General features: G+C 50.0%; 1 protein-coding gene across 2 annotated transcripts in view; it reads right to left on the bottom strand.

Moving 5' to 3' along the window:
• LOC107123889 (zinc finger CCCH-type antiviral protein 1-like) overlaps positions 1–9,074 on the bottom strand; it is a 44,658-nt gene that overhangs the window by 14,234 nt on the left and 21,350 nt on the right. For both annotated transcript variants that reach the window (XM_015427235.1, XM_015427236.1), the window contains exons 2-6: positions 8,658–8,790; positions 6,089–6,341; positions 5,834–5,968; positions 2,320–2,421; positions 1,555–1,678 (exon numbers count right to left, since the gene is read on the bottom strand). In XM_015427235.1, coding sequence (XP_015282721.1) covers positions 1,555–1,678; positions 2,320–2,421; positions 5,834–5,968; positions 6,089–6,341; positions 8,658–8,790 — 747 coding nt within the window. The remainder of the gene's footprint in view (positions 1–1,554; positions 1,679–2,319; positions 2,422–5,833; positions 5,969–6,088; positions 6,342–8,657; positions 8,791–9,074) is intronic.

Raw genomic sequence — 9,074 nt, 5'->3', positions numbered from 1 at the left:
CTTTGGACGAGCACACAAAACGTGTCCCCTCAAAGGGGAGGGTCCGCTGAAGACGGGGGTGTATTAGATGTGTGGGCCCAAACCTTATTTTGGGTGCAAGGGGCAGTTCCTTATTCAAATCTCCTTTGACATACATGCCTCGGGGAAGGCCTGCGAATAGAAGCTTGTGGCATCGGAACTGGTGTTTGGACCGGGCATCACTGCATGTCACCTTGCAGGGCCCAGTCCCCAGAACGTGGGGATGTGTCATTTGGGGTGGTCGCAAGATTATTTTGGGGTGCAGCCTGGCTCCAGTGTCTGCCCGTGTGACTGTCCTGGGGGCACTGCACTTTGGAGCAGCTGGCACCAGAACCGCGCTTTGGACCAGCACACAGAACATGTCCCCTTGAAGGGGAGGGTCTGCTGAAGATGGGGGTGTATGAGGTGTGGGGGTCCAAACCTCATTTTGGGTGCTGGGGGCACTTCCTTATTCAAATCTCCTTTGACATACAGGCCTCGGGGAAGGTTTGCGAATAGAAGCTTGTGCCATCAGAACCACTGTTTGGACCGGGCATCACTGCATGTCACCTTGCAGGGCCCAGTCCCCAGAGCGTGGGGATGTGTCATTTGGGGTGGTCACAAGATTATTTTGGGGTGCAGCCTGGCTCCAGTGTCTGCTTGTGTGATTGTCCTAGGGGCACTGCACTTTGGAGCAGCTGGCACCAGATCTGCGCTTTGGACCAGCACACAGAATGTGTCCCCTTGAAGGGGAGAGTCCTGTGAATGTGGGGGTATATGATACGTGGTGGTCCAGACCTTATTTTGGGGTTCAGAGCTTTCCAACTCACTCTCCCTAGTGTTTCTGACTACACGAATAAGTAACGAATAAGGAATGAATAAGGAAGTGCGAATAAGGAACCAACTTCAGCCTCCTCCCACGACGCACCATGCCGTCGCCAGGAAGTGACGCCAGGCAACGCTCTGGCAATGGTACCATCGAGTTCCCAGCCCCATTGCCAGAGCGTCGCCCGGCGTCACTTCCTGGTGACGGTATGGTGCAGCGCGTCTGTCTTCCGCGCGGGAATGGCCCTGAGAAGAAGTATGTGTCCCCCACCGATTCTCAGTAAGTACTTGGTAAGCCTAGGTGCCACCGTTCTCACTAAACCGAAAGGAAACAGGGCCTGTAATAGGCTGTGCGCTGAAACTTCTCACCACTCAAAAACAGTCACGGGTATGGATCCCAATCTAGGGATGATAGCCTTAAGGCAATCATCCTGTGATATCTTTACTCAACGGTCACCCCAGAGACCTATAAACAACTTTGAATCCAGTTCCCAAGAATGAAAGAGGGAGAAAGCGGTATTTCTGTTTTTGAAACACAAGAGCCATCTTCTGGGGAAGCCGCAGCAGCATGCATGGGAATGAGGAAGGCAGGCAGGCAGGCAGGGGAGAAAGAGAAGTGTTGCCATCTCATTTGAGAAATGGGCATGATGTCAACACAAGGAAACCAGAGTTCTGCTTCTAGCAATGCCACAAACACGGCTTTTCCCAGGGAAGGAGAGATTGTTGTTATACCTTGTAGTGGCGGGGTCACAATAGGCTTTTTCGACTTCCTCCATTGAGGGCAAATCATTCCATTTCATTCCAGTATACAATTGCCATCGATAAGGCAGATGGTAATGGATCATCTCACAGTTACCTGCAAAGGCAATAACAGGAGAGGCTAACAGGAGCCGAGTGCAAATTCCTCACCCCCTACTTGGATAACCACATCAAACTCTCCCTGTGTTTTCTGATGAAATCAACAGACTGGCTCCAATAGCCCCAAAGAGCAGGAGAAATTGCTGTATTGCTGATTTTTAGTCCAGTGGCACCTTTTTAAGACCAGCGTAGTTTAATTCTGGGTATAAGCTTTCGTGCGCATGCACACTTCTTCACTGCACACGAAAGCTTATACCCAGAAGTAAACCTTGGAGTAGAGCAGATGAAACCTTCCAGTACTAACCCACAAGAGTATGAGCAGAACTGCACTAATGCTGGGCTGCAATCTACTCCCAAATCCATGACTGGCATAGCCCTTGATGAACTGCAAATTGTATGGCGACTTAACTGGACTGGGAGGAGTGGAAACGGGGAGCTCCAGGCCTCCCCACCCCCGTCAGCATCCCAGCTACTTCCTGCTTGGGGGCACCCTGCCCACTTCCACCCTGCAGCTGCCAATACACCTTCCTTGGCTGGGAGGGCGGGGTGTAAATTTGATAAATAAATAAATAAGCCCTGAGGCATTACTCCTAAGCAACCCAGATGGAAAGCCTGCCCTCTACTTCTCTGTTGGCTTACTTTTATGTTTGCAGAACTGCCAGACATAGAACAGACAGATCTCATCACTTTTCTTTTTCTCTTCATTCTGGGGAGGTTTGGAAGGAGGAGCTGCTTTGACACCTGCAGGAGAAAAGGTGGGGGGGAACCAACCAAATCAAATTAATACCTAAGAAAATCCGGCAGCAGCTAGGTAGACTGCTAACTTCAGGACCTCAAACCAATGCCCGTTAAGGGTATGTGGGGTTAATCCTACGTGACACCACAAGATGACTTAAAGCAGAACACTGATCTTCACTGACCCGCCACTGGGTCACAAGGTTGCCCGAAACGGACTGAATTAGCAATGAGATGCCCGCCTCCTGGAGGGAGAAGGGGAAAGGCCAACACAGCGAGGAGGAACTCCGGGAGTCACAACGATTTGTGCACCCAGATGGGGAACATCAAGAGCCTCTAGGAGGGAAGTCTCGGCACCGTCAGCAAAGCACAATTCCCAAGATACTTGGAGGAAACCATGACAGCTAAACTGATATAATAATCTGGGGGGGGGGGGAGAGAAATCTGACCACTGGTCATCTTTGGAGGCCCTGCTTCGGATGCCCCCACCTTCTGAGACCGGGCCTTCTCAGTGTCAGGTAGCCCTGTCATGGCATTGGTATGTGGGGGTGATGCTCTCCTCCGCTTTCCCAGCGCCTCTCTGCCCAGCAACTGTACGCTATCGCGGCTTTGACCTTGCTGTTCCCAGCTGTGATGAGACGGCTGGGAAACTAAACTGCTAACCTGCTTCGCCGTTTTTTTCTGCTTGATTTTGCTGCGCGCACCAAGTGTAACCACTGGCCTTTGCTATTGGGGGGGTAGTTCGAATATGTTATAAGTCAGGGGCCACTATACTACACCGGTCATTCTTGACACAAGCTGTATACTCGTTCTTTAGTTATGGCCTACCAATAAAACCACTTATCTTCTCAAGAAGCCTGCGTGTGTGTGGTGTGATCCTGCTAAGGTGCTTGACACTCAGTAGTGTCCCCCAATGCTCTGGAAATCTTTCCCTGAGGAGAACGACCTGTCCCCTCCTGTTGTCATCTTCTAACAAGTGGGTGAAGACCTTTTTTGGTTTAGTTTGGCACTGCCTTGGCGGTTCCTCTTCCAGCCCAATGTTTTATTTTAAATGTTTCGATTTGTTGTTTTCATGCTTGTGGCCTGTTTAGTTCTGGTTTTAAATGTTTTAAAGATGTGTTTTGGCTGGTTCTCATGGTTTTAAAATGTGATTTTACTATGTATGTTCTACACATGAACACGTGAAGCGGCCTTATGCCGAGTCCGACCCTTGGTCCCTCAAGGTCAGCATCGCCTACTCTGACTGGCAGCGGCTCTCCAGGGTCTCAGGCAGGCAGGGGTCTTTCACATGATCACCCGCTTCCTGATACTTTTAGCTGGAGATGCTGGGAATGAAACCTGGGACCCCTCTGCATGACAAGCAGATGCTCTGCCACTGAGCCACAGCCCCTCTAATTTGTTATCTGCCGTGGATGACCCTGTGAATGCAGAAAAGAGGGACGCACATCAGTCTGTAGTGTAGCCTTGCCGTAAGAAATGTATGTCTGAAATCTGGATCTGTTTCAAGCTGGCTTCAAACTGCCGTGGTCCCACCCGAGCCAGGCTGGCTTCTCGATCCTTTATAAGTTACCTGCTTCCACTGGAGAAATGAGCTGGAAGGCAGAGTAGGGTTACTGGAGCCATGACGATCCAGTGGTTCTCTCCCATCCTGGCCAACCACTAGCAGAAAGTGGTGTTTGGGACAGAGTTGTTTGGATCCACAATTCTTTGGTGGGCACAGAGACTGTTACATTTCCAATGCCAGCTCGAGACTTCTTCAAATTTACCCTGGCATCTGATGGAGTTTGTTGCCCTTTCTTTCATATTTGCACGTTTTAGGGGGAAATGGCTTTAGGCTAGGGTTTCTGCCAGGTCCCCCCCCCCGCCCCCGCCCCCAGCGAGGAACGGCAGGCAGGGTTGCCAGATCCAGGTTGGGAAACTCCTGGAGATTTGGGGGTGGAGCCTGGGGAGGACAGGGACCTCAGTGGGGTACAATGGAGTCCACCCTCCTAAGCATCCATTTTCTCCAGGGGAACTGAAGATGTGTAATTCTGGGGGATCCCCAGGTCCCACCTGGAGACTGGCATCCCTACTTTAGGCCGCTACTACGTATATACTTTGTACCTTGTTTAGTACCATGATTTTAGAGCTGTTTAACGGCCTGATCTCAGAAGCTAAGCAGGGTCGGTCCAGGTCAGTACTTGGATGGGAGACCACCAAGGAAGTCCAGGGTCGCTCTGCAGAGGCAGGCGATGGCAAACTGCCTCTGAACAACTCTTGCCTAGGAAATCCCACCAGGGTCGCCATAGGTCAGCTGGGACTTGACGGTTTAAAAAAAAAAAAAAACCACCCCCCCCTTACTGCTAACATTCTAAAATTTGGGTTGCTGCTATTTTAAACATATTTTAATGTCAATCTTTAATTATTTCAGTATTATCTTAAGTTATTTGGTAAGGCCCTTCCGGAACCTTTGAATGGAAAGTGCAGCCCAAAGGTCAACTAAAGAAATGGAAACCAAAACACATGGAGATAGTCGACAGTCAGACAGGACTCCAAACTCTCCCAGACCAATCTTGTGAATATCTGAAAATACCGATACATCCCAGTAAATACCAACAGTCCCCTAAATGACATTGTCTGCACTCACTTCTGTGGGAAGTGAGAAATGAGGGAAATGATAACAATATGAAACGAGGCCTAATTTCACAAAATTCATCTGGGATCATCAACTTGCTGAAAAAAGCGACATATCAATCAATGCAGACTGTTCTACAAAAACAACTCTAAAAGTTTTAATCCTACAGTACAAGCTGGGACCACGGCTCACGCCCTCTTGTCTTGAGAGGTTGAATCAGGACCATAGCTACAGTGGGGCATCTCAGGGCTAGGCCCCCCCTGACTTACTGGCAAGGCCCCACGACTTCCCATCCAGCCCAGGGCCCCTGAGCAGGTGCGGGGGGGGGGAGAAGAAGAAGAGGAGGAGGAAGAGGAAGAAGAAGAGGAGGAGGAGGGAGAAGGGGAAGAAGAGGAGGAGGCGATTGGATTTATACCATGCCCTTCACTACTCAAAGGAGTCTCAGAGCAGCTTACAAACTCCTTTCCCTTCCCCTCACCACAACAGGCACCCTGTGAGGTAGGTGGGGCTGAGAGAGCTTTTTCAAGGACAGCTCTTATCAGAACTATGGCTTGCCCAAGGACATCCAGCCAAGTGCAAGTGGAGGAGTGGGGAATCAAACCCAGTTCTCCCAGATTAGAGTCCAGGCACTTAATCACTACACCAAACTGGCCGAATAGTCCTTTCATTCAATTAGCCAGTGCCGGCCCCCCCAAATTTAAATGCCCCCTGACTTAAAAAGTCCTGGCTACGGGCCTGGGTTGAATGCCAGCCTTTGCCACGGTGACACAGAAGGGCTCTATGCTAGAAAGTAAGTTGTCTCACCTTGTTTGAGATTCAGGTTCATGAAACCAAACGGAAGAGAAGCCGGATTAGGGAGTGGGCTGCATTCTTCCTGAACTCTAACACTTGGTTTCTTTTTTCCTCCACTTGCGGCCGCTTCAGCGTTCGAGGAATGCACTGAAAGGAGGATGAACACATTTCGTGATGGAGGGTGAGAAAGGCTACTTCTCCAAACCAGAGCGCAGGAGGGGGAGGCAGTCAGCTCCATCTGCTCACAAGGCATCAAGAAGCACTCACCTTTTTGCAGTCCTAGTTCCCTGGCCAGTTCAGCAGTTTTGTGAGCACAGATCGTCTGGATATTCCAAGCCATCTTAGCATCCACCCCTTCTTCAAGCAGCAGCTTCAGCATATTTGGCTGCAAAAGGTCGTGAGACCTCTTGCATCTGGGAAACCGACAGGTTCCTCTGAGAAAGAAGCGGCAAACATGAAGTTTTTTGCAATCTTCTTTTTGGGGGCAGTTTCCATCTTTCTTGTTGTAAAGACTGCATACCTGGAACAGGAGAGAAGGAGGGGAAATGGAGGAATGATCCTCCAGTTCATGCTATATGAAACTAAGCAGCACAAAAAAGGAAAGCAAAGGTAACATTGTTCGCCTCTGTTTTACTGGTGTTGCTCCTTCAAGCATCGTTGCATTTTTAAATGCTACCGAGTCTTCCAAAATCTCTGCTGTCTGCTGTACCAAAACCCTTTCTACCCAGCCTGGTTTGAGCTCTGTTGGGTTGAGCTCCATATGCAGCTGCCGGTGTGACCTTGGGTCAGTCACAAGTTCTCTCTGAGCTGTTCTCTCAAGGGCAGTTCTCTCAGAGCTCTCTCAACCCCACCTACCTCACAGGGTGTCTGTTGTGGGGAGGGGAAGGGAAGGTGATTGTAAGCTGCTCTGAGACTTCGAGTGAAGGGCAGGGGTATAAATCCAACCTCTTCTTCTTAAAGTGGAAAGGCTAGCTGATGGGCCCAAGAGTGCAACTTGCTGCCCTGAGAATGAGCCCCCAAACCAGAATCGGGAGGGGGGGCAGACCTAGTGGCCGGCCAACCCTAGCCAGAAAGAACCCTTCAAAACTGGATTTGGTTGCTTTGCCTCTTCATGGGAATTCAGGGTTCACTGCCATCTCAAGTTGTTTCACACACTACTCTACTGACAGTGAATTCCAGAGTGTAGTTAGCCGCTGAGTAAAGAAGTAGTTCCTTTTGCCTGTCCGGAACCTATTGCCCATCCGAGTAGTGATGGGCGGAGGTATAAATCCAACCGCCACCACCTCCTCCTCCTCTTCTTCATAATGTGCACACCACGGTGACATGAAAGCACAGGAGAGTGACGGTTGCCTCCATTTTGTTGTTGAAAACAGGCAAGTTCCTAGCCCTTGGAGTTGTCAAGACAGGCCTGGCAGTGTATGGGCATTGCCCAGTGCCATCCCAGAAGCCAGAAAGGTTGCCAGAAGGGGTGTCGTAGAAGCAGCTGAGGGCTGACAGAAGAGGAGTGGAAGAGAGGTGTAATCTGAACACGAAGTAAGGAGCGCTTTGCAGAGAGCAAGGAAGAGATGGGGTAGGGGGAGGTGACAGGAAGGGGTCTAAAGTGCAAAAGGCATTGCAATGGAGCCCCCAGGGGGCCACTCTGTGGCTGGGCTCGGCAGGTGCCTCTTGCTCCTCCCGTCTCCTCTTAATTTAATTTATATTTTATGTTTTATTGTAAACTATGTGTCGACTGTATGTAAGCCACCCTGAGCCAACCTTGGCTGGGAGGGAAGGGTAGAAATTTAATAAATAAATAATAAATAGTGCACAGAGGGCAATTTCCAGTTTGACCAAGCATCAGCTCAGCAGCATGGCCAAAGGCAGGAGCCCCAGTGAATGGGGTTTTCTTAATGCCACACAGAAAGGGTCGCCAGCCTCCAGGTGGGGCCTGGAGAACTCCCGGAATTACAGCTGATCTCCAGACGACAGAAATTAGCCCCCCTGGAGAAAATGGCTGCTTTTGGAGGGGGGACTCTACGGCATCATACCTCACCGAGGTCCCTCCCTTCCTCACACCCCGCCCTCCTCAAGCGCCACCCCCCAAATCTCCAGGTATTTCCTAATCCAAAGTTGGCAACCCTATGCACAATCCGAGCTTCTTATAAGCAGCTGGGAAAGGGAGGTTGCCCAAACTCTGAGACGCTTCCACATTATGGGTGCCTCCCCCTCTCTGCCTGAGGCCTCCCACCATTCTCACCAAACTCCCCCCTGAAATGGTCAGAAAGCCATGACTTTCCCTTCCTGGAGGACCCAGACGGAGCCAGTTTATCCCGCAGAATCAAGCAGGGAAACATTTTCAAGACTGCGCTGTTTCAAGCCACAGGGTGGTCATGGAGGCAATTCATGTATAAATTTGCCACATATGAAAGACACGCACAGAACTAGTCTGCTAAAAGGGCAAGCTGATCTCCGCTCTTATTTTCTTATATAAAAGGAGCAATCTTCCCCCATGAGGGACCATTCAAACAAGCTATCCACAGGTACACAAGCTGGGAAACATCTTTGTTACTGGAGTCTCCCGTCCATACTGTAAACCGGCACAAGCACTGAATTCAAGTCGACTTTATATCGACAGCAGTGAATCCGCGATCATGTAAAACTACCATCGCAGATCTGTTATTATGGTCAGCTTAGGCAGGAGAGAAGCTTATTAGTTCCGTCTCGTTGACTGCAAGGCCTTGCTGTACCCTCTCTAAGAACACATCACTCGTGGCCCTGCTGTGACCAACTAACCCTTTGATAAGAGACCCCCTCAGCTGATGTAGCTAAACCGTGCCATGGGATCGAAACAACTCACATCAGGCAGCAGAAAAGGGTCGTTCTGGAGAAGGAGAACGCGCAGCTCATCCTCATTGAGGCCAGAGAGTTCGTGGTCCTTCAAGACTTTCCGGTTTTCCTCCGAGAAGACATCATGAGAATACTTACAGGCCCTGGGAATAAAGGTGAAGGAGAGGAAATCAGAATGTCAGCATTATGACATGACTAGTTGTGTATGGAGAGCAAATCCCACCTTCCTCCTCTTTTAGGCTTCCAAATCTGTCCTAACTTCCTCGGAAGAATGTAATAACGAACCAGATCTAAAGTAGGTACCCCAAATACCATCACTCTTGAGAGTGACCCCCCGAAAAAAACCAACAACAGTATTTAGGATGCAGAAGTGCAGATGATGAACTGGAGCTATGAAAGCAGGAGCAGAACTGAGCAAGTCAGCAGG

The sequence above is a fragment of the Gekko japonicus genome, unplaced genomic scaffold (assembly GCF_001447785.1).
Source record: "Gekko japonicus isolate JY-2015 unplaced genomic scaffold, Gekko_japonicus_V1.1 scaffold1221, whole genome shotgun sequence".
NCBI classification, from domain to species: domain Eukaryota; kingdom Metazoa; phylum Chordata; class Lepidosauria; order Squamata; family Gekkonidae; genus Gekko; species Gekko japonicus.
Note: the sequence above shows the minus strand (reverse complement) of the source record. Positions and strands in the feature narration are given on the sequence as shown.